The following is a 25,426-nucleotide window of genomic DNA, read 5'->3' as shown; positions in this document are numbered from 1 at the left end:
TTTTACAAACACACACACATAGGCAAAGATACTGAAGGTATGCATATTTTATTATACATTGTTATCAATACTTAAAAAAATGTTTTTAACTCCTTAATATGTTTTAAGGCAACAAACTTTTTAAAAGAAAATTTTTTGGAGCTCACAAGGAGCACCTGATGTGTTACATGTTTCCAGTAATTTTTCTCTAATCTAAAATAAATAGCCCCTTGATTCATCATTTCTCCCTTGATTTATATTGTTAATTTAGTAAAAAGGGTGTACTAGGATGAATCATGAATAACAGCTCTCAAAGATGTCCTCATTCTCATCCCCAGATCCCACAAATGTGCTATCTTCATGGTAAATGGCACTGTAGATGTGAGTAAATTAAAGGCCTTGGTGTGGTGGATTGTCTCAGATTACCCTGGGTGGGCTTGATGTGCTCATAAGGCCCTTCCAAGAAGGACGCAGAGGAAATCATCAGAGAAGCAGATCTGAGGATGCAATTCTGCTGGTTGTGAAGATGGCCGGGAGCCAAAGAATGCAGGGAACACAGCCCAGGGCAGAAACGCGATGGAAACCAAACTCCCCTCTCGAGACTCCGCAGAAAACAGCCCTGTGGACACCTTGACTTCAGCTCAGTGAAACTGGTTGCAGACTTCTGGCTTCCAGAACCATAAGGGAATACACTTGTGTTATTTTAAGCCACTAAGTTTGTGATTGTTTGTTACAACAGCAATACAATACAAAGGGGAAGCTAATACAGAGGGGGAAAGGGTAGGGTGCAAATACTCTTACTCTTTTGAATTCTTTGGTTTGCTTTCATTAGAGGTGCAGAAAATCCTTTTGCTGAGTCACTTTTTATGTCAAAGATGATTTCCATATCAACAAAGGTATTATTCTCTTCTGCTTAAATGATGCAGGCATTTCAGTGAAGAAATCAACACTAACATATTTAAATTAATCCAAAGCATTTTTTCAGCTATAAAACTTCCATGTGATCCTTGCATAAACTAGATAAAGAAACCAAAAGTCTCCTTTAACCGCTCAGAATCAAAACTCTCTGGGCTGTCCTGAGCACTCTCACATCATGCTCTGGGCTGACAGACCCCCATGGAAGCTGAACTGAGCACTTTCAGTTTCCAGCATGTCACTATTCACAGTATTAATAGTCTGTGAACAAGAAAAGGAAGGTAGGATGGTTTCCTCCCTTCCTTGGCTCGCCTGCATTTGGCAAGAGGACAGGTCAGCGGGAAGAGCAAGGCCCCCTGGGAAATCATCCTGTTCAGCCTGTGTCCCCGGGGGATCCAAGTTGCTCAGTGGTCGCAGTGCCCTCTTCTCCATGCTGGAGACTGAACAGGCTTGAGTGGGCTACGACAGGAGGAATCTTCCCAGGTGGCACTAGTGGTGAAGAACCAGCCTACCAGTGCAGGAGATGTAAGAGATGGGGGTCGATCCCTGGGTTGGGAAGATCCCTGGAGAAGGAAATGGCAACCCACTCCAGCATTCTTGCCTGGAGAATCCCATGGACAGAGGAGCCTCACGGGCTACAGTCCATAGGGTCGCAAAGAGTTGGACACGACTGAAGCGACTGAGCATGCATGAGCTAAGAGGGAAGGTTGGGAGCTAAATGCTTCAAAAGTGAGAATCCTCAATCCCAGAGCAGGCAGGTAAAGGCATGTTACTAGAGCCGAGGCTGTGTGCTTTTGAGAAGGGTGATGTGTGTGAGTTGGTACAGTGGAATTCTCTCTCTGCTACATTCCTTCGGGGGGGTGGGGTGGGAAGGAGGGGCACGGAGAAAGGTTCATGCTATCTGGCAATCATTAAAGTCATCATCAAGATTTGGGAGTAAAAGGTCTCAACTCTAAAATATGGGTGCAGAAACTCTTCCCATAGTGTCTGCATGGAGTTCTGAAATGGAAAAAGCTTGTAAGGGGGCAGTGTGTGTGTGTCTGTGTGTTCATTTGGGACCAGTAAGAGACAAGTTTGTGTTTACTAGTTCCCAAGGTATTTATACTGACCACTATTTACCCAACACTAACCTAGCAGCCTGGAAAGAAGCCCAGGGGGATGAGGTAGCTCTTTTCCTTTCTGTCTAGAATACTTTCCTTTAAGATATCCAGCCCCTCTGAACCCAGGTGTGGACCCAGAGCTCAGGGCGGACCAATCACGGTACCCAGCCACAGTGACTGGTCCAGGAAGGCGCATGTGACACAAGACCTTCTCCAGGGTGCTTCCTTAGAAGCCAAAGAGTCTCACTCTTCTCGAGTGTCAGGAGCTGGGCGCCTGTGATGTGGAAATGGCCGGTGACCAGGTTCCCAGCCAAGTAAGGGAACCCCGAGGCATCAAGTTCCAGGCAAAGCCTTCTGGGCTGTCGAGCCCTGATCTGTGCATGAGTTACAGACCACTCTGGGGTTCACTCATGCATGAGGCCCACTCCACCCTTCTTGAGGTTTGGTTATGAGAGCTAGAATTTCATCCTTTACTGTTTCAGTTAATTCACTTTGCATATCTACCCAGCAGAATGAAAAAAGAAACTGGTGAGTAGACACTTACGGGAAAACAAGGCACAGATGCTGCCCTCAGAGAACTTAGGATTCATACAAAAAGACAGGGACAATTACAGAAGAAAATAAAAGCTAACATATACTGAAGGGCTTCCCCGGTGGCCCAGAGGTAACGATTCCACCTGCCAATGCAGGAGATATGCATTCAACCCCTGGTCTGGGAAAATCCCACATGCCACGGAGCAATGATGCCCATGCGACGCAACTACTGAGCCTGTGCTCTAGGGCCTGGGAACCACACAATACCGCGCCCACACGCTGCACCTACTGAGGCCCATGTGCCCTGGAGTCCACGCTCCTCAACGAGAGGATCCGCTGAAATGAGAAGCCCGTGCAGCATAAATGAGAACAGCTCCCACTTACCGTAACTAGAGAAAAGCCAAAGGAGCAACAAAGACCCAGCAGAGCCAAAGCCAAATTAAACATATATACACATACCAAAGCATCACATAGTACTTACTTCACATACACCTGCACAGTGAACAATTCTACTGCCAAATGTATGAAGACCATACAAGAGTGGACAAGCTGAGCAGTCTACAACAAAGCCCTTTACTCAGCTCCCCTTGGGACTCAGAAGCTTCCGGCCTTTGTTTTAACAACTTCACTTTCTGAAAGACAGTGGAATGGAAAGCACAGAGACATCTGAGTGAGATGTAGGAAGAAATCTGGACCTGCCACTCCCAGCTGCCTCTTCATGTCAATCTGGATGCCTTCATCTGAAAAGACCACCTTGACTCAAAATGCCTGATACAATACAGAAATGGATTTTTCCAATCTGACAAGTCCAGGGGTGGAGTGACTTTGAGGTTAGTTAACTCAAAGGCTTATTCATGTCATCATAGACCCTGTTCTTCAGCTTCCCCACTTTGCTACTTTGGGTCATAAGATGACTGTATTTATTCCAGGCGTCATACCCAGGAAACATCAAATCCAGAGATTCTACAATTTTTAATGTCCCCTTAGGAATTCTAAATCTTTTTCAGGACATCCAAACCCCAGCATTAGTTTGAACTGAGTCACATGTCAAACTCCAAATTAATCACTTAAAAAAGGAACAACTTCACCCTGATTGTCTTAGTCAGGACTTACACTTGGAATATGGGCTAGGAATACCTTCCTCTAAAGCATGTGAGGGTTCGGGGTAAGGGAGTGTGCAATATACTCAACATAATTCAGGCTCTACCAGCAAGGAAGAAGGGGAGATGCAAGCTGAGCTAGCAACTAATAATGTCTGATGGAGTGACACAGGTTTCCTGCAAAGCTTCTCTGAGCCTTGGTTTTCTCATCTATAGAGTGGAATTCAAAATATCTATGATAAAGGTTTGTGAGGAATAAATAGAATAGTAACTTGGTTAACATATAGTAAGTTCTCAGTAAGTATTCACTTTCCCCTTTCCCTTCTCATTCAAAATACATGCGTTCAACCACACTTTCTTGAACATTTACTATGCACTAGATATCAGAGCCTGGTGGGCTGCCGTCTATGGGGTCGCACAGAGTCGGATACGACTGAATCGACTTAGCAGCAGCAGCAGGTATCAGGGACCTGGCTGCAAATAAGACAAACACAGTCCCTAGTATATTTACATTCTGCAGGAGAGACAAATAAACCACAGCAATTGGTAAGAAAAGTAATTGTGATCATGGTAGTGCTGAAAGAAGTAGAGGGAGATGTCATGTTCAAGGAATAAACCTTTTGATACTTTCTTTTTAATTTAGGGGGAAAAAAATCAAAGAATAGTATCTCACTTCTCCTGAGCATCAAATTTAAAGAGAAGCGTTCACCATACACTGATCTTTGCTCCTTTAGGCTCAGCTGATTTTTCCAAAAGTGAAAGATTATTCCAGTTGTACTTTCCAATCTTAATTCTGCAGTGGTAACTTAAATTTTTGTATACTTCCATCACATAGATTTTTTAAAAATCTCTGCTTATCTATGGTTAAAAGAATAAAAATTATTTCCTCAAGGAAAGTTCAACCAATGGTAACAGCCACAGTTGCACCACAAGGCATACGCATAGCTTTTAACATTTTTTTAAATTAGGGCAGGACATTAAATCTAAATATATTTCGAAATTTTTATAAGTTTTGTACAGTCACAAAAGCACTACCTCACATTCACAAATTATGTAATTCAGAGGTTCCTCGATTTGGCTGTGTATCACAGTACCACAGAAAACTTATTAAAAATAGATACCCTCAATCCTCATTACTGGTGGATTCTATATTTGCAAATTCACATACTAACTAAAATGCATTAATGATCCCCAAAGCATCACTCATGGCACTTTTATGACCACTCGCCAACAAATACAAAGAGGTAAAAAAGCTCAGTCATCCCATATGCACCTTCCTGGCTGAGGTAGAAAAAAGCAAGGTTCTGTTTTCTCGTTTAGGCTTTCATACTTTTTCCGCACACTTTCTGAAAAATTAGATAGTCCTTTCTGCGGTCTAATTAGTGGCCTGATTTTTGCATTTTTGTGCTTTTTGTTCAGCACCACCTCCCTTCCCTCAATCTGTGTGGTCCCTCCAGCAGGGCTGAAATGTTGTCTAGCATTCCTCAGCGCCAGAAGGCGGTGAGAGGACCTTCGTTCAGGTACAAGTGCTGTTGGCTGTGAGTTCAGTATTAATGAATCAACATCCAAAATAGGAAGAGGAAATGTGCTTATCTCTGTGTAAGGCCACTCGGGAAAGTGCTAAAGTAACACCTGTAGTGCATGATGAAGCCACGGGAAAGATGGAGAAGTAGCTAAATTTGTGGGTTCACAATACAACGCTAGTTTTGTTTTGTTTAAGCAGAGTGGGCAGCATCACTGCGAGGGTGAAAGCCAAAGAAATCTGTGGTCATGTTACCCAGAGTCAAGAAATTCTAAGCCCTACAAAAATAAATAAGATACAGGATATATTGTACAACACAGGATATGGAGCCAATTTTATAATAACTACAAGTGGAGTATGAAAGGGTGAAAGTGAAAGCTGCTCAGTCGTGTCCAACTCTTTGTGACCCCACGGACTATACAGTCCATGGAATTCTCCAGGCCAGAATCCTGGAGTGGGTAGCCTTTCTCTTCTCTAGGGGATCTTCCCAACCCAGGGATCAAACCCAGGTCTCCCACATTACAGGCGGATTCTTTACCAGCTGAGCCACAAGGGAAGCCCAAAAAATAGTCATCCAAGCTACTTCCTTCCTAGCCTGTGATGGGAGGCCACAACAGTCTTTGTGTGAATGCAGATCAAGTAGCTGACAATCAGAGTCTAAAGACATAGAAAAAAAAGTTATCTTCTTTTTTAAAAAATTGAGGTATAGTCTATTATACAAGTTTCAGGTGTACAACTGCAAGTTTCAGGTGTACAACAATTTGTATAATAGACTATACCTCAATTTTTTTTTAAAAAGATCACTTTTTTCCTTGTGTCATTAGGCTCTGATTGTCAGCTTCTTGATCTGCATTCACACAGACTGTTGTGGCCTCCCATGACAGGCTAGAAAGGAAGTAGCTTGGACACCTATTTTTTTCTTCCCCCAAACACTGGCTGATTACTAAGAGAAATCACATCTACCTATTGAGACACCCTCCACCCATCTATCCACCTTCTCATCCACCAAATGTAAGCATCAAATGGGCAGCATCCATGAATATTTGTCCACTAGAGTGATTCTAATAACTACTCAGTGATTTTTCACATAATAGTCACTCTTTCCAAGTTGTGAGGGGAACTGAATTCTTCCTGTAAATCAGTGGTTCTCAAAACAATGGCGATTTTGTCCAGGGGACATTTGGCAAATCTAGAACCATTTCACCCGCTACTGGCATCTAGAGCATAGGGGACAGGGATGCTGCTAAACATCATACAATCACAGAACAGACTCCACCCCCAAAATAAAGAACGACCTGGCCCCAAATGTCAATCATGCCCAGGCCGAGGCAAATCTGCTTACAAGCATGGATGTGATAGTCACAGTAGGCAGTTTCTCACCCTTGGACACTGCACTCCTGCCATATTTTACTGCTGAAATGACACAGCAGTTTTGAGTCACGTTACCCCCCAACGGCATGCCTACCATGCAGTGTGTGTTAGCCGCTCAGCGTGTCTGACTCTTTGTGACGCCCTCTACGCTCCTCTGGCCATGGAATTCTCCAGGCAAGAAATACTGGGGTGGGGTGCCATTTCCTTCTCCAGGGGATCTTCCCAACCCAGGGATCAAACCTGGGTCTCCTGCACTGCAGGCAGATTCTTCACCGTCTGAGTCATCACTATGCAGTAGTTGTGTGGAAAGATGCCTGGGGGAGGCGTTTTCTCTCTCCTGTGTTACTGGTTTATTGTTACTCATCCTAAGCCAAGAAGCCATGTGTATTTTTCTCCCCAAGTTTTCAGACATCTACCTTTCCCATTTGCACTACCCATCTCTATTTCCTTCTTTGCATATCATACAAAGTGCAGTCCAGCATCATAGGAAACAGGTGTACCCTGACCCTGTTTGTGAGTTTCCACAAAGGGTCTGGGGTGAGGGGAAGTACATCCAGGGGCCCATGACCACGTCCTATGCCTTCGCCTCCCTCTTCTTCCTCTCGGGAATGAAGGGAACCTTGACCTGCCCGAGATGCAAACTCTGTGATAACACACGAGATCAGACCTGCTCTCCAGCTATTTCGGTCACATGCTCAGGCAGGGAACAAAGAACAACAGATTACTAAAGACTGTACTCCCTGAACAGAAATATTTGCGGGCAGGGCAGAATACTTGAACTCAGGTGCAGCATTTCATTTTCAGTGAGGGTTTGTTTCACAATGAATATGGGATCTTCCTGGGCCAAGCATCAAACCAGTATCTCCTGCATTGGCAGGCAAATTCTTTACCACTGAGCCACCAGAGAAGCCCTCAAATAGACTATTTTTTTAGAGGAAGTTTTAAGTTCACAGTAAAATTGAGTGGAAAGGGCAGAGTTTTCCTATCCTTCCCTACTATCAACGCCCCAAACCAGAGTGGTTGATTTGTTATAATAGATGAACCTACCTTGACATATCATCTTCACCCAAAATCCATAGTTTGTATTACGGTTCCCTTTCAGTATTGTCCATTGTGTGGATTTTGACAAGTGTATAATGACAGGAATCCACCATTTCAGTATCATGCAGAAAACAGTTTCACTGCTGTAACAATCCTCTGTGCTCTGCCTGTTTATTCCTCCCCTCCCCATCCCTAACAACCACTGAATTTTTTTTTTTTTTACAGTCTCCATACTTTTGCTTAATCATTCAGGATATAACCTTTTCAGATTGGTTTCTTTCACTTGGAAATGGAGCGGGGGGGGGGGGGGGGGGCAAAAAACCCCAGATAAGACCTATTCAAAGAGACATAAAATAGTATCACGTGTTCAGAAAACCAGGGCTTCCCAGGTGGTGCAGTGGGAAAGAATATGCCTGCCAATGAAGGAGAGGCAAGAGACACGGGTTCGATCCCTGGGTCAGGAAGGCCCCCTGAAGTAGGAAATGGCAACTCATTCCAGTATTCCTGCCTGGAAAATTCCATGGAGAGGAGTCTGGCAGGCTACAGCCCCTGGGGTCACAAAGTCAGACACAACTGACCGACTGACCACACAGGTGTGTTCAGAAACCACATGTGGCCCAAACAGAGCATCCAAACAGAGCATCCTCTTTGCAGAGGAGGACTGGAGAGGTACCCAGAGGCCAGATCAGGAAGGGGCTTGTGTCATTTGAAGAAATCAGGACTTATCTTTTAGGCAATAGGAAGTCATTGAAAGGTTTAAGAAAGAATGTGAAATTACCAAATTTTCACTTCTGACCAATCCCTCTGATGGTGGAGGTGATGTGTGACTTGGTCAAGTAACTTGACCTCTCTGACCTACTTTATTCCTACATTTGTAGAATGTGGACAATTGTGTGCACATCGTAAGACTGTTGTGAGGATTCAATGTGCTAATATATTTTGTTATTATTATTATTGTTGTTATTGCTGCTGTTATCAGAAGACTGAGAGGTCAGAGGGAAGGCAGTGAGAAGCAAATTCATCTGCTCCCATATGGTCTTCATCAACACAACATTATTATTCCAGAAAACTTGTCCTGAAAGGTAGAAGTGGCAAATAGCTTCATTTTTCACTGCAGGAACATCCTCTAAGACCAATGAATTTTGCAATAAATAAAAAGCATCAAATGATGGTTTATACCCCAGGACTGTTTGAACCCTTTGCCTCAAAATCGTCACCTTCGCTGCTTCCTCCAATCCTACACTACTCTTCACTGTCATTATCCAGAACCCCACATCATCAGACCCACCAAGCAGAATTCAAAACCTCTGAAATAGCCGGGCTAAGCCCTCCTCCCTCTAGACGCTACCAGGAGCCTGGAGATGGAGCCTTCCTTCACTGACCATCAGCAAGAGGCTCTGCTCTGTCTTTTGACTAGATTGTTGGTGACATTTTCAGGAAGCCAGCAATCAAGAACAGGCGGCCTGGCAAGTAGCAACGCTGCAGGTGAGGGAGGAAGAGAGCCTGATGGTGACAAGAGAGGAGCGACTGAGTGAAGCATTATCGAGAAACCTTAGGGATAGGCTGTGGGGAGAGAGGACACTTCAGGATGAAAATTGAGTAACTGGGTAGATAGATCATAGAAGGATTTTCTCAAGTAGAGCCCACACAGTTTGGTGGGTATGATCTGGTACGTGCATTGACACCTATCAGAATCAGTTTTGTTGGGCTTATTCTGATTTCTACCCATTCAACAAGATGTAACCCCAAAGACCCCATCAGCAGTGGGAATGCCTGGATGCAAACAGTTCGGCTGAGGCGTCTCGGGTTCCATAAATGAACATCATCTCCATGCTCTGCTTGGATAGAATTCTCTTCTCAATGAGAAACTCCACCTTTATGTGGCTGGGCCTGCTTTGGGCCCTCTGTTCTTTCTTGTGCCTGCCTATAGGCTCTCTCATGTGCGGATGTGAGAGCTGGACCATAGAGAAGGCAGAGTGCTGAAGAATTGATGCTTTCTAATTTTGGTGTTGGAGAAGACTCTTGAGAGTCCCTTGGACAGCATGATGATCAAACTTATCAACTGATCAAACAGCAAAGTCAATCTTAAAGGAAATCAAGCCTGAATATTCACTGGAAGGAGTGATGCTGAAGCTGAAACTGCAGTACTTTGGCAATCTGATGTGAAAAAACCCTGAGGCTGGGAAAGATTGAAGTCAGAAAGAGAAGAAGGCGACAGAGGATGAGATGGTTGGATGGCATCACCAATTCGATGGACATGAACTTGGGCAAACTCCAGGTATTGGTGATGGACAGATAAGCCTGGCATGCTGCAGTCCATGGGATCACAAAGAGTCTGACTCGACTAAATGACTGAAGAACAAAGACCAATTTCTGAATTGCTAATGCTCAGAAAACATAAAATCCATTCTCACTGATGTAGATTTTCTTGAAAACTTGGGTGGGAAGACAAAGGAAGGGTGAACAACTCCTCCTGGTGTTAGCAATGGAGGTCTGAGGTCCCAAGAACCTCCTCCTCCCCCACCATCCCCTACCCGGGCAGAGCAGGATGACGGATCACCTGCCCATCAAGGAACAGGTGAAGGCTCCCTTCGCAATCTCCCTCTGCCCTCAAGTTCCTCTCAGTAGGCTGACCCACTACCCTGCCCCCCAGTGAGCCTTTCTGGTCTTTCCAGCTGATAACTCCTCTCCCCACATTCCTTAGCAAAATCCGTGCATTTACATAATTCCCTCAGCAACACAAAAGCAAGCAAATAGGGCTCAGCCAAACAAAAATTCTCTCACCTTCCCCAGCCCACCCTTCTTTCTTTGTCTGAAGGTATACTTATTAAAGAAACAACGCTGGCTACAGGAAAAGTATACTTAGATGAAGACTAGTCTCTGGAAACTGGAGGTTGGCACTTGTCATATTATTTTATGCCCAAATATTTCCCTGTCCAACCTCCCACGCCTTCAAGTGTGAAGATTGATGGCACTTGTTAAAACTGTTCTCCTTTGCGGCTTCAAGACTCCTCTCTCCCACCTTTTCTTCTACCTTTAAGACTATAAGGGCTCAGGATTTCTGGCCCATCTCCCCCTTTCAGTCGCCATCATCAAAATGAAGTTCACCATGCTCCTCTGCTCCTGATCTCAGGAAGCCTTGGTCTGCAACAGTTTGGAGCAGGGCTTGGGTTCCCAGCCAGGGGCTGGGCTGGGTCACAATGGTGAAAGCGCCAGACCCTAGCCACTAGACTAGTGGTCATTCACAAGGGCTCTGGCCCTTCAGCTTTGCAGAAAAGAGTTCCCACAAAGACAGAAAGTAGTGAAGGTAGTAAAGCAGTTATTAAGACGAAAGACAACAGTATGTGTAGATAGACACATGAGCTGACTCAGAGGGAGAGTCATTGAGTCACACCCTTGTGACCATTTGAATTACTTTTAGAGTATTTCTTCTGGGTTTCATTTGGCCAATCATTTTGATTTGCCTGGTTCACAGTCTATATTTGATATATCTCAGGTTCCTCCCATGTGTGCGCACACATCTCTTAGCCAGGATGGAACCTACTGCAAAGGCATCTGGGTAGAGCATCCCTTGACATTGCTCCCCCTTTGGCCTGCAAGGAACCTGCTCTGTGCATGTGTGGTTGGGGAGGTCTCCTGAACAAGAAATGTGTGGTTTTGGCAGGGCCCAAACTCCTCCCTCAATTGTCCTGCTATTCTTGACTCAGTTTCTGTCAATAAAGAATGACTCTCCAATTACTTTAGCCTGGAGGGGTGGGGGGTGTGTGGAGAGGGGGGCATCTACCTCCTGCCTCACTCCCACACACTCTTTTGGGAATAATTTCAGCAAGAGTCAATGGTTCTTTCTTTTTGTTTCCATCCTTGGCATTTCTTTTTTAAAGTGCTACACTCAGAGCAGCACAGAGTCTGGGGAATGGATGAGATCGTTGAGACAGAAAGGAGATGAACAGATCAGAAGAAAATCTTTTTTTTTTTTTTAAAGATGCGCCATTTGTTACAGATTCACATACTTCTTTACTCTCTTTCTAAATTGGGTCAATAAGTAGCTTCCAAGGCTGTTGTGAAGAAGTGTTAAAAAATGCTTAGAACATGCAGAAAAGAAATGCTCAACAAATATTAGCTGTTGTCATTATTCTCTCAATGGGCTTCAAGGAACATATTTGAAGGGGCATTTTCCTTTAGAAAGAGAGGTAGCGAAAGCTTCCCCAAGGGAAAACATGTCTCCTTTGAATAAAGTTAAATGAAGCACCTCTGACTGGGCCAGCAAGAGTTTACCAGTAAGTTTGACAAAGAAAGTAAACTGTAAATAGCCAGTAAGTAATGTTTAAGCTCTTGATTAGCTCTGCAGAAGTAAATCTTTAAAAAAAAAAAAAATTGTGTGTTTTTTAAAGAAAGCATTGGTTTTTATTTCTTAGCTAATCTTAAAGGTAGTGAAGCCTTCACATGAAATGCATGAAAACTATGGAGTTAAACAATATCCTCCTTCTGTACCAAGATTGCTCATCCAAGTGACTCCTACGCTACCTATCTGAATTTTTTCCTGTCCTGCTGAAGAACATTTGTTTTGCATTGGTATGCAGCTAAAAGAACCAAACTATCCTCACCTAGTAAGCAATTAACACTTGTCTGGGATCAGAAAATGAAATTCCATCTATAGAGCACCTGGGATCCTGAAGTCAGGTTGACAGTCCTTTGAGACTGGTTCAATGACTCTTCTGGAAAAAGTCCTCTCCACCCAGTATATATAACTGGAGGATCTTACAGGGTTGCTAGAGTATAAGGACTTGGGACACAGTGAAAATCACCAAAGTTTAAATCTAAAAATATTTCTGTAGGTAAAAGAGGATTGCTCCAGGAAATCAGGGCTCCTTTCCCCCAATCCAGCAAGTAAAGGCCAGGGGTAAGGAGTCTCAGTAAGACTCCCTAAGGCAAACCATATGTGGAAAATGCTCCAAATAAATATTTGGCAAGCATCAGTTTTATAGAACTGGAAGGAATAGCTCTCAAAATATCAAGATGTGATATTTCAGGGAAATTCTGAATGCTCCTTTCCGTTCAGCATCATTTTTTTTTTTTTAAACATAATTGAGATCACATTATAGGTCCTATTCAGTTTGTTTACTTCATTTGACCTACACTAATATTCCATGGCATAGGCATACTAATAAGAATATTTCATATTCCCAATATATGCTTTGTAAAGTACATAATTATTCCTCTATCACTGGAGATTTATGTATTTTTACATTTCACCATAAACAAACAGCTGATAAAAAACTGGGTTTAAATGTGGATCCAAATCTCTGGTTATTAGCCTAGGATATTTTCCAAGAAGTGAATTATTGATCAAAGAATTTGAGTGTTTTTAAAGACACTGCATGAGAGGTTTTAACACTCCTCCTGCAATAAGCGCATGCGTTTCTCAATAGAGTCTCATAAAATAAATAAAACCAGAACTGGTGCACAGGAATTGGGTTTTAGCTTATTGAATTTCAGTTTTTCATGTTAGCAATTTGTATTCTTATTTCACCTTCTGTGAATACTTCCCTGTAGTTCAGATGGTAAAGAATTTGCATGCAATGCAGGAGACCTGGGTTCAATCCTTGGGTCGGGAAGCTCCCCTAGAGTAGGAAATAACAACCCACTCCAGTATTCTTGCCTGACGAATCCATGGACAGAGGAGACTGGTGGGCTACAGTCCATGGGGTTGCAAAGAGTCGAACATGACTGAAGTGACTTATCACTAGCACGCGTTCATTTTAATCTTGGCATCTTAATACTTTTAAAAAATATATTAATATAAGGGGTTGAGAGGTAATGGTGAGTAATGACTAAAGGGTACAGAGTTTCTTTCTGGAGTGATGGAAATGTTCTAAAACTGACTGATGTTATACTAAAACCCACTAAACTGGAAACTTTAAAGGAGTGAATTGTATGGTATATGAGCTATATCTCAAAAAGCTGTTTTTAAAATAATATTAGCAAAAATAACTTCCATATTTCCCTCTTTCAAAATCTGTTGGCAAATTTCCCGAGTCTGATTGTTTTTTGCCTTCTCATATTCAGGAAATGTACACTTTGAATTAAATCTATTATCTATTCCTTAATGAATCTCATTGTTTTTATTTGGAAAATCCCCTTACATGCAAAGACAGTCACCAACAAGTTCTTCCAATTTATTTTCATCCTTAATCCATCTGGATTTTCGTGCACATTACAAAGTTATAATTTAATGTTCTCCAAACAGGTACTTATTAAGTTTATCCCTGTCCCCTCTTCCTCACCATGTTCCAATGATTGCTATGCAATGTTTTATATATACCAGCATCTATTTCTGGGCTATTATTGTTTTCAGTCTGAGAGTTCAATTATAACTTATAATACTCTCTTAACATTTATATATAGTATTAGTTGACTTTATATATAGTATTAGTTGACTTCATTAATCCCTTTCAAAGCGTTCTTAGCTATTCTTGCACATTTTTTTCTTCTGGATGAAATTTAGAACAACTTTACCAACCCTTTGAGATTATGACACTGCACTTATATTTGAATGATGGATGGATTAATCTGGGCAGAAGGGACATTTAAAATATTTACCAGCTAGGAGCAAAAATGTTTTTAATCTACAGAAGTATTTTATTCATCAGGTCCCACGCATATCTTAAGTTTGTTTATACATTTTACAGAGCTTCTTGCCATGATCAAAGATAACCTATTCCCCTTACATCTTAAAACAACTTTTCTTTTTTGCTTGAAAATGGAAAAACTGGTTTTTGTATGTGTGGCAGTATTTGCTAACGTCTTATTAATTTCAAGTCCAGATTTCTGAGCATTCAACTTGGACTATCATCTGCACTAATGAAAACAGCCTTTTCTTTCCCAATACTTATAACTCATTTCTAGTTTGGGTTTTATTACACTGAAAAACAGTAAATCAATATTCTGATGACAAGCTCTGAGCACTTTAAGCATATATTAAAATTAAATCCTTGACAAGCAGACTTAAAAAGGATACATAAAGCTCTCAAGCTTTCAAGAAAGAGCTGAGGTTAATCAACTGTGCCACATTGTAGAGTCTGCTTCATCTAAAAATGAGGCTAAAGATTATGTATACATATAGCTGATTCACTTCACTGTATAGCAGAAACTAACACAACCATTGTAAAGAAATTATGCTCCAATTAAATAAATAAAATAAAATGGGGCTCAAGAGCACCCAGAGTCAGCCTGATGGCTCAGACGGTAAAGAATCTGCCTACAATGCAGAAGGCCCTGGGTTCGATTCCGGTGTCAGGAAGATCCCCTGGAGAAGGGAATGGCAACCCACTCCAGTATTCTTGCCTGGAGAATTCCATGGGCAGAGAAGCCTGGTTGGGCTACAGTTCACGGGGTCGCCAAGAGTCAGACATGACGGAGGGACACTCATGAAGAGAACGCAGAAGGGTTAACCAGATCAGGTGAGGAGAATCTGGAGCTGGCACTCAGTACTCGGGGAGCGGGGGACTTCCCTCTTCCCTCTGGCGTGCTCTCCACATTCAGACCGCAGCAAGTACCAACCTGTAAGTATTTACGGTCACTGTTGCTCAGCAGACCTAAGCTTCCTCAGCAGATGTAAGCGGAAGCGAGTGATGCCCAGGAAGCAACAGTGGCTATTAAAGTGCATTCTTCTCAAGTTCCCTGTGTAGCTCTTTTGGCATAAACTGTTACACTTTTTATCATAACACCACCCTCTCTCAGACATTTCTGCCTAAGAATTAAATTTTATGCTTTGAATAACTACTCACACAAAGCAGTTGTTGGTTACAAACTATCAGATCCAGCTACTAAATTTAATATTGGGGTGCTGGTAGCTAACAAAAAATAGTAACTTATGTAGCTAACAAAATAAGACTAACTTGTGGAGACAAGGCCCCAGTTTCTGAATAGCTGATTTTAATGGTGATATGCCTACTTCCAAATGCATTCAGTCACACTCATATTCAAGAGAGTAAAATCCACAGTAACCACACCTGTCATGAAAAGTCTTGCATTTACGGATTTATTTTTACCATAATGAGAAATGATTTTTACTTTTCGAAGCCAACTAAAAAAGTTCAGGTCAGTTTACTCCACTGGTGAAATGAAGTAAAACATGGCTTCCTCCTCCCCCAAATGACTACAAGGAAAATCCACGTATGTTCTTTCAGTAAATTGTACTTGAATGACACAAATATTAGCACATGTTTAGAGACAATAGTAGTTGATTTTCAAGGTTGAGTGGTGGCTTACCATGGTCTGAGAAAAGCCTAGGTAATCACCTGTCAAGGAAGAACCATTTATGTTAACTCTTCTTCTTAACATGAATCTGGATCAGCACTTCATTAACTAGAATACTTCCATTTAAAAAACTGCAGTTTCTCTACGTTTAAGGATTTATTTGGGAACACGATTTCTAACAATTCCCTCTAAGAGACCTTAAATGACAGTAAAAGAAATTAGTGTTTAATAACTGACATATAGGAATTTAAGTAATATACCTTTCCCAAAGAACTTACATTTTTTTTTTTAAAGAACTTACATTTTTGCTCCTCCTGAATCTAGTATGGGTTTCCTTTCGAAACTATTCTTGACTCTTCCAGTTGTTTGTCCCACTAGTATGAATTTAAGTTATGTTGAAAAGCATAAAATTAAAAGTCCTAATGGCTATACAATCCCTGTAAAGCTATTAGCAATAGGGTAATATTCAGACACCTTTAAGTAAGTAAGCTTTCTAGAAAGAAAAGGTACCACAGTTTCATAAAAGATGGTGGGTCCACAGTTTTAGAGTGGGGCTTGGAGAAATGGATTCTAAAATCATTGTTTTTATGTCTACGGGGAGAAAAAAATCCCTCAAAGCTGCCAATTTAAACGTGAATAAGATTTAGCCACTTAAGAGTAGTGCTATGAGTGATAACTTTAGATATTTATCAACTTTTTTAACTTTCAATTTTCAATTTTGTTAAATTCAAAAATCCATACAATTGAAAGCACACAGGCATGAAGCTAACAACGAGTGAGTCCAGGTGAAGGTTATATAATGTTCACTGTACCATTACCTTCAACTTTCCTGTAACTTTGCAAATATTCAAAATAAAAAGTGAAAATGTCTATAGTACAGTAGTCAAGACACCATGAATGAAGTTAAGAAAACACAAGACATAGACATGAAGTATGTCACTGAAAATCATGAGTTCTAGAATTTTTTTTTTTTTAAAAAGGCCTAACTTACAGGTAAAACTTTCTTCTAAAAGCATGAAAGAGACACGCAACATGCATTAAAAGAACAAGTTGGTTTGGAAGTCAACAGAGACAGAACGCTATGCATACAATGCCTTCACTGACATCACGTCTTGAATTTTCAATGCGGGTATATTTTTCTTGGTCCAGCATTGGCTGCCATGTTAAATCATGCAAACCAGAGCAATCCACTGACTTGCACATTTACAAATGATAGTCTCTCAAAGTGCGAAACTTCCATTCAGGAGGGTCGGTATAACAAATCTCTCCATAAGATAAAACAGTTTCCTAACTCCATGGAATAAAATGTTTTCTCAGCTGAATGCCTGAACACTGTGTGATATTATGAACTTCCCATATACTATTTAAGTTGGCTAAGTTTTAACAATAAAGTTCATGGATTTAATTTTTTGACATCTCAGGTAATGATAAAAACTTCCTATGTCCTGTTAGATCTTTGGCTGCATGCTATCACCTTAGAAAAAGTGCAAGTTGGTGCTTTTTAAAAAATCTTCATTTACTTTTAGATATGAGATAGCAATAGCAACCACAAATCTCTCTTTTGGCGAAAAGTAGAGTAAAAACTATATGCTAAAAATAATATCGATACTGAGACAATCTGTCCCAAACCTAATGTTCCCCTTTAGGATTCCCAGGCCTTCAAGCACAGTAGGTGGTACAATAGCACGTCTTTCCCCTCCTCATAGGTTCTGAGAGAGAAGGGAACTTAAATTGCAAGAGCTGAGGACTAACCAGTGGGCTGGTAACTTGAAGAAACAAGAAGTGGGGAAGCCAGTTCCTTTCTAACGGTGACAGAAGTGGCAGCTGGATGCAAGAGTCTGGAGCAGGGACACAGCTGATCCAAAGAGCAATTGATCCTTAATTTCTGGGGATAGTACAGATTGGTGCTTTTTAACACTCATTAGCAATTGTCTACATATGACTCTTCACCCTTTCTTAGTTCTACAGGTCAATTACTACCAAACATAAGAGAACTGAGGCTGTAACATGGGTCACTATGAAAACTAGTTTATATACAGATGGATAGCAGGGCGTGGGGAGACTGGAGGAGAAGAGAGACATATTTGAAAAAATTTAGTGTTACTCTGTAGACACTGTAACAACCCAAGATACCTTAACTTCTTAAGTAACCTAAGATGATTCACAGAATCAACTAGAAATTGTTTCTTTTTTTCTTTTAAAAACACATATACATTGTTAAAAGCGAAAATGAGAAATATTCACATTCAGTCAAGCCCGTTTTTTTCAAGTTCCCTGAGATGGGCATATATAGATAGACAACATAGCTCAAAGTAACAGCAGAAAGTCAATCATTTACAAAGATCATTTAGATTAAAGCCAAATTTCTTTTTCAACAAACATAATCTACAAGATAAATTATATCCCGATTGGGTTATTGCTATAAATCTATTCAAATCAGGAAAACCCGTCATATTTAAAGCTCTCCACGTAATTTTGGCACAAGTCAAATCTTAAAAGTTTTTTATGTCCCTGAGCTCTTTAAAAGGCTAGCTTGCCTTCAGCCTCTTCCCCAGCTATCTTCCCCTACAATGCCTTGCAACCTGCCCTTAACTGTAAGTCCAGGCTTGAGAATACAGCCTTTCTAACCGACCCTGCTCTGCAGAAACCATGTCGCTTCTCTGGCTTGAAGAATCCAGTTGGATTCTGGAGGTGGAAGCATCAGATGGGGGCAGATCTCCTGCCTCCTTATTAGTATTTCTAAAACTGCCTACAACGTTCAGGGTTTTAACGTCTCCAGGGCTTTATGCCTCAGATGCTCATCCAAACACTGGATGGCGAAGAGGTCGATGTCCGGGTCGAATTTGTTGGCAAACAAATGGTGCACGCGCAACAGCCAGCTCAAGTCACCAGCTCCGAAAACGCAGACGGAGCGCACGTGGACGCCGCCGCACGGCGGGTAGGGGGCGCCCTTGGAAACGTCTCCTTCGAAGTACTGCCATTTAACAAACCTGGCGATCGCCTGCATGTCAGACGTGTCGTACTTATGGCTTAAGGACAGTGACCCTGGGACTTCGGGGATCCTCTGAATAGTGGCCCAGAGATACTCGTCAGGGCTGTATGTGTCTTTGGCCCACTCCATAAACTTTTGGATATTTTGGTTCTGGAGCACGTACTCCACATATTCCCTACTGACCACAAAATAGGCACTTCCTGAAAACAGAGGTGTCTCAAGAGGTGGATGTATTTTGTCAGTTCCCGTGTTGGTCAGCTTTCCATTCACGACTTCATAATGCTTTTTCCACCTTTCTTTTTTATGGGATGGCATTCTCTCCGTTTCTAGGTTGTTCTCACCCATCAACAACTTGAGCTTCCTGACAATTTCCAGGTTGGTTTTAATAGGAAAATCCATGCCGCAGAGATTTATCAGGTACTTCCAGTCTGCATTCATCCTGGAGAGGTCCTGCATGCAGTTAAGGTCAGCCTGAACCCGGCTCCAGGACGCATACACCACGCTCTCCAGCTGACTGGCGACAAAGACATTGGTGAAGCAGGATGCCATGCCCACAGCTGCAGCCAAAAACGACTCCTCTGATTTTGTGTCCACGTGAATACAATAGAAATTCTGAGGCATGTAGATGGCCCTCAGGAGCCTGTCAAGCATTTCGATTTTGTGATGAACCACTATAGAATATGCTATTGGAAATTCCGCCTCTTCTTTACTAAGTGGTTCTGTAATATATTTGCGCTTCTTGATGAAAGAAGCACAATCACCAGTCATGTTTATGTAGTCATAGTTTGTCCACCGAGTGCGCTTCTTAAATTTCACTGTTAGAGTCTCAAGCTTCACCTTTTGGATTTCATCTACATCACCCTGTAGAATTTTGGTGCAATTAATATTACTACTAGGATTCTCTTCAAACAGCTCCAAATGTCCAAAATTTACAAATTCAGGCTTTTGATGAATTCTTAAAACAGTGAATGTGACCAGCGAAAAAGCAAGAAATAAGAAGTAGTATTTAGTGGGATAAGAAAAAAGTTTCCTCCTCCACAACTTCCTCAGCATTTCAACAACTGGGGACTTGGCTTTATTCAGGGTAGTCTTTCAGGCTTCAAGCAGTACTGATTTTCTCTCTGTTGCGGTGTGGAGATTTGTCAGTTTGTATTTATCAAAAGTGCAAAGGCATCTTGAAATGGACGATAGCACTAAGAGAAAAATAGAGAGGGTACACACACATATATAAATAGAATCTTTTACGACATCTTCTCATCAGGTTAAAAAACTGTCCTCTTTGCTACAAGGTCAGAAGACAAAAACAAAGTGGGTCAATCCGAGAAAAGTGTTAAAGGATACCCATCATCTCTAGTATTAATGCCAGATTATCTTTTTTAAAAAGTTGAGTACAAGGATATGCTAGAATATCCTATAATCAACACTTTACCTCTCAGGTATATTGAGGTGCAAAATACAGTTGAAGATCTATAGGCTATAATTATTGAATTCTCCAAAGCTGGTGAGTTTTGGTGTTTATTTTGCAGGGGAGGGAGGGGTTATTGTTGCTTTTTGTTTTCTTTGGTTGTATTGCATAGCATGGGGGATCTTAGATTGAACTGCACCCCCTGAGTAGAAGCATGGAGTCTTAACCATTGGACCACCAGGGAAGTCTCAGTTGGTGAGTTTTTGATCCTGGGCCAGTGGTAATTAGCATCCCTTGCCTAGAAATTGTTACTAATCTTGTTTTCTCCAGATACATCCATTAACGTCCATCAGTTGGCATCAGCAGCCCCAGATATATGAAGAGATCAGATCCATTCTACTCTTAATCAACTTAGGAGTGGGGTGCACTTAAGGAGACGTTCAGAAATGACTGTGGCTGCTAAGAATCTCTGAAGGAAAAGCAGGTCAACTGGATTTTCAAAGTGGAACAGAAAGTTTCAGGTGAAAGCAGGTCAGATTTAGAACTGTTTTGGGTTGACCTCACTTTGTTCAATTCCATACCAGGCACCACGGGAAGAGAAAATATACATGACCCAAAATAGAGAAACAGCTTTGTATTTCCTGCATTGGTTATAACAGGTTATAACAGTTAAGCCTTGCTGAAAAACAACACTTGTATGCAAATTGTAACTTATGAAAGACTCTGCATTCAAATTCCAGGAGCCTAACCCACTTTTATTATGGAAAATGTTTACAAACATACAGATGCTGTTTCATTTTCAAAAGTCAATTTTATTACTTGGCAACTGGTTCTAACAAAGAAAGTCAAATACTATCAACTCTCTCAAAACCAGATTTATAGAGATTTGAAAAATTTTTAACACCAGAATTAGCGCTAAAATTTTTTAATGCTTAATTAGGAAATAATTTGTGAATATTGATAATACAAATAAAAAAAACTGACCATCATTAGTACAGAATATTACAAAAGTACTTAGACTTTACCATTGAAAATCAAGAAAAGTCAGGATGAATTAGTTCTCTGATTCCAGGTAACATCCTGTGCCCATGTAGAGTGCTTCTTATGCAGTCAGGTTTCTTAAATGTACCAGGCATCCAGCAGTGGTGTTATGTCCCATGAGTCTTTTTAAAAAAAAAAAAAAAAATGTGAAACAAAAAGAAAAATTTTTGAAGAGATACATAGGCCCATGTAAGTATACACACACACTCATAAAGCATACTGGTCTACTAATTCAACATATTCACTTTTTTCTTCAAAATGATGGCTGATCATATTCACTTTTTTCTTCAAAATGATGACTACTTGATGTCTCTCTTTTAAAATTTTCTTCTCTCCAGTTTTTTTTTTTTAAACTCTATATTTGTGGATAAACATGTTAAAGGTTTGAAGACATCCTGCAATTTAGCTTGAAGTTTTTCAAAGAAAACTCTGGTAGCATTTCCCAAAATGTGTACCTAGGAACAGCTTAATGGTCCTATATGATTGGAAAAGTCAACATACTTTATGCCTGCTGTGAGAATTTCCAGTGCTCACTGGCCCAATGAAGACAATCCTGCAGCTGAATTAGTTGCTTATCTCATCTTCTTTCAACTGTCTTGTCTATTACCCCATTCCAAATCTTTAATGGAAAGCAACATTCAGAGATACTGTTAAAATACGTAAGCATCTTAACCATTAAGACATCCCCAACCATTATGCCCCAACCACTAAGGCTAAAGAAGCTGAACGGTTCTATGATGACCTACAAGACCTTCTAGAACTAACACCAAAAAATGATGTCCTTTTCATCATAGGGGACTGGAATGCAAAAGGAGGAAGTCGAGAGATACTTGGAGTAACAGGGAAGTTTGGACTTGGAGTACAAAATGAAGCAGGACAAAGGCTAAGAGAATTTTGCCAAGAGAATGCAATGGTTATAGCAAACACCCTCGTACGACAACAGAAGAGAAGACTCTCTACATGGACATCACCTGATGGTCAATACTGAAATCAGACCGATTCTATTCTTTGTAGTCGAAGATGGAGAAGCTCTACACAGTCAGCAAAAACAAGACCAGGAGTGGACTATGGCTCAGATCATGAACTCCTTATTGTAAAACTCAGACTTTAAATTAAAGAGAGTAGGGAAAACCACTAGGCCATTCAGATATGACCTAAATTAAATCCCTTATGATTATACAGTGGAAGTGACAAAGAGATTCAAGGGATTAGATCTGATAAAAAGCCTGAAGAACTATGGACGGAGGTTCATGACATTGTACAGGAGGTAGTGATCAACACTATCCACAAGAAAAAGAAATGCAAAAAGGCAAAATGGCTGTCTGAGGAGACTTTACAAATAGCTGAGAAAAGAAGAGAAGTGAAAGACAAAGGAGAAAAGGAGAGATACACCCATCTGAAGGCAGAGTTCCAAAGAATCGCAAAGTAAGGACACTTAAGAAAACCTTCCTAAGTGAACAATGCAAAGAAATAGAGGAAAACAATAGAATGGGAAAGACTAGAGATCTCTTCAAGAAAATTAGAGATACCAAGGAAACATTTCACCCAAAAATGGGCACAATAAAGGACAGAAACAGCATGAACCTAACAGAAGCAGAAGATATTAAGAAGATGCAGCAAGAATACACAGAAGAACTATACAAAAAGAGATCTCAATGATCTGGATAACCATGATGGTGTGATCACTTGCCTAGAGTCAGACACCCTGGAGTGCGAAGTCCAGCGGGCCATAGAAAGCATCACTACGAACAAAGCTAGCAGAGGTGATGGAATTCCACCTGACCTATTTCAAATCCTAAAAGATGATTCTATTAAAGTGCTGCACTCAATATGCCACGAAATTTGGAGAACTCAGCATGGCCACAGGACTGGAAAAGGTCAGTTTTCATTCCAATCTCAAAAAAGGGCAATGCCAAAGAATGTTCAAACTACTGCACAATTACACTCATTTCACATGCTATTACGGTCATGCTCAAAATCTCCAAGTTAGGCTTCAACAATATATGAACCAAGAACTTCCAGACGTTCAAGCTGGATTTAGAAAAGGCAGAGGAAACAGAGATCAAATTGCCAACATCTGCTGGATCACAGAAAAACCAAGAGAATTCCAGGAAAACATCTACTTCTGCTTCGTTGACTATGCTTTGACTGTGAGGATCACAACAAATTATGGAAAATTCTTAAAAAGATGGGAATGCCAGACCACCTTACCCTCCTCCTGAGAAATCTGTATGCAGATCAAGAAGCAACAGTTAGAACCGGACACAGAACAACAACTGGTTTGACTTCCCTGAACCTCAGATGGTAAAGAATCTGCCTGCAATGCAGGAGACCTGGGTTTGATCCCTGGGTCAGGAAGATCCTCTGGAGAAGAGAAAGACAATCTACCCCAGTATTCTTGCCTGGAGAATCCCATGGAGAGAGGAGCCTGGTGGGCTACAGTCCATGGGGTTGCAAAGAGTCGGTCAGTAATGAGCAACTGACATTACTACTGCTACATCAAGGCTGTATATGGTCACCCTGCTTAGTTAACTTATATGCAGAGTACATCGTGAGACATGCAGGGCTGGATGAAGCACAAGCTGGAATCAAGATTGCCGGGAGAAATATCAAATAACCTCAGATGTGCAGATAACACCACCCTTATGGCCGAAAGTGAAGAGGAACCAAAGAGCCTCTTGATGAAGGTAAAAGAGGACAATGAAAAAGCTGGCTTAAAACAACATTCAAAAAAGCTAAGATCATGGCATCCAGTCACATCGCTTCATGGCAAATATATGGGAAAAAAATGGAAACAGTGACAGACTATTTTCTTGGGCTCCAAAAATCACTGCAGATAGTGACTGCAGCCATGAAATTAAAAGACGCTTAGTCCTTGGAAGGAAAGTTATGACCAACCTAGACAGCATATTAAAAAACAGAGACATTACTTTGCCAACAAAGGTCCGTCTAGTCAAGGCTATGGTTTTTCCAGCAGTCACGTACAGATGTAAGAATTGGACCATAAAGAAGGCTGAGCCAAAGAACTGATGCTTTTGAACTATGGTATTGGAGAAGACTCTTGAGAGTAATGCAAGGAGATCAAACCAGTCAATCCTAAAGGAAATCAACCCTGAATATTCATTGGAATGACTGATGCTGAAGCTGAAGCTCCATTACTCTGGCCACCTGATGCAAAGAGCTGACTCACAGGAAAAGACCCTGATACTGGGAAAGACAGAGGGCAGAAGAAGGGGACAACAGAGGATGAGATGGTTGGATGGCATCACTGACTCAGTGGACATGAATTTGAGTAAACTCTGGGAGTGGGTGATGGACTGGGAGGCCTGGTGTGCTGCAGTCCATGGAATCGCCAATAGTTGGACACGGCTGAGCAACAGAACAGCAATGAGAAAGGTATTTAACCAAACTGAGAATTTCAATTAAAAAAAAAAAAAAAGAAGTTATAAGAAAGAACCAATAGAACCGATTATATTGAAAGTATAATAAAAGAATCGAAAAACTGACTAGAGGGGCTCACAGCAGGTACTCTTTCCACAGAAGGAATAAGTGGAAATGAGGAAAGGTCAAGTGAGAGTACACAGCCTGAGGTACAAAAGGAGAAAAGAAGAAAGAAAGAGGACAGAGGTTCAGAGATGTGTGAGAAAATATTAAGCACATCAGCAAATGCATAACAGGAATGTCAGAAAGAAAGTGGAGCAGAGGATGGGAGATAAGGAAGAAAGTTACTGTTGTTCAGTTGCTAAGTCGTGTCTGATCCCTTCGCATACCTACGGATTGGAGCATACCAGGCTCCTCTGTATTCCACTGTCTCTCGGAGTTTTCGCAAACTTAAGCCCAATGAGTCAGTGATGCTAAGAGGGGGCTGCATTCATGCATGGGGGAGGGTGAAGACAAAATGTGAATAATGGCTGAAAACTTTCCAAATTTGACTTTTTCTAATTTTTAATTAAATATAGTTGTTTTATGAGTTTTAGGTGTACAACATAGTGATTCAATATTTTATATATTATGCTCCATTTAAAGTAACTGCCCAATGATAACTATATTTTCCTGTGCTGTACAATATATCCTTGTTGTTTACTTATTTTAGATATAATAGTTTGTGTCTGTTAGTTCCATATACTTATTTTTGCTCCTCTTCTTCTGCCTTCTCCCTACTGGTAA

The 25,426-nt window shown here is 41.2% G+C and overlaps 1 protein-coding gene across 2 annotated transcripts in view; it reads right to left on the bottom strand.

The window, feature by feature from the left end:
• Positions 1-15,577: 15,577 nt before the first annotated feature.
• The window catches only part of GCNT1 (glucosaminyl (N-acetyl) transferase 1), a 50,696-nt gene continuing 40,847 nt past the window's right edge, over positions 15,578-25,426 (bottom strand). For both annotated transcript variants that reach the window (XM_065908129.1, XM_065908128.1), the window contains 2 exons: positions 21,244-21,381; positions 15,578-20,006 (listed from right to left, as the gene is read on the bottom strand). In XM_065908129.1, the coding sequence (XP_065764201.1) occupies positions 18,580-19,866 (1,287 nt within the window). In that variant the 5' untranslated portion in view covers positions 19,867-20,006; positions 21,244-21,381 and the 3' untranslated portion in view covers positions 15,578-18,579. The remainder of the gene's footprint in view (positions 20,007-21,243; positions 21,382-25,426) is intronic.

This window comes from Muntiacus reevesi, chromosome 17 (assembly GCF_963930625.1).
Source record: "Muntiacus reevesi chromosome 17, mMunRee1.1, whole genome shotgun sequence".
Lineage (NCBI taxonomy): Eukaryota > Metazoa > Chordata > Mammalia > Artiodactyla > Cervidae > Muntiacus > Muntiacus reevesi.
This window is presented reverse-complemented; position numbering and strand designations above follow the sequence as displayed.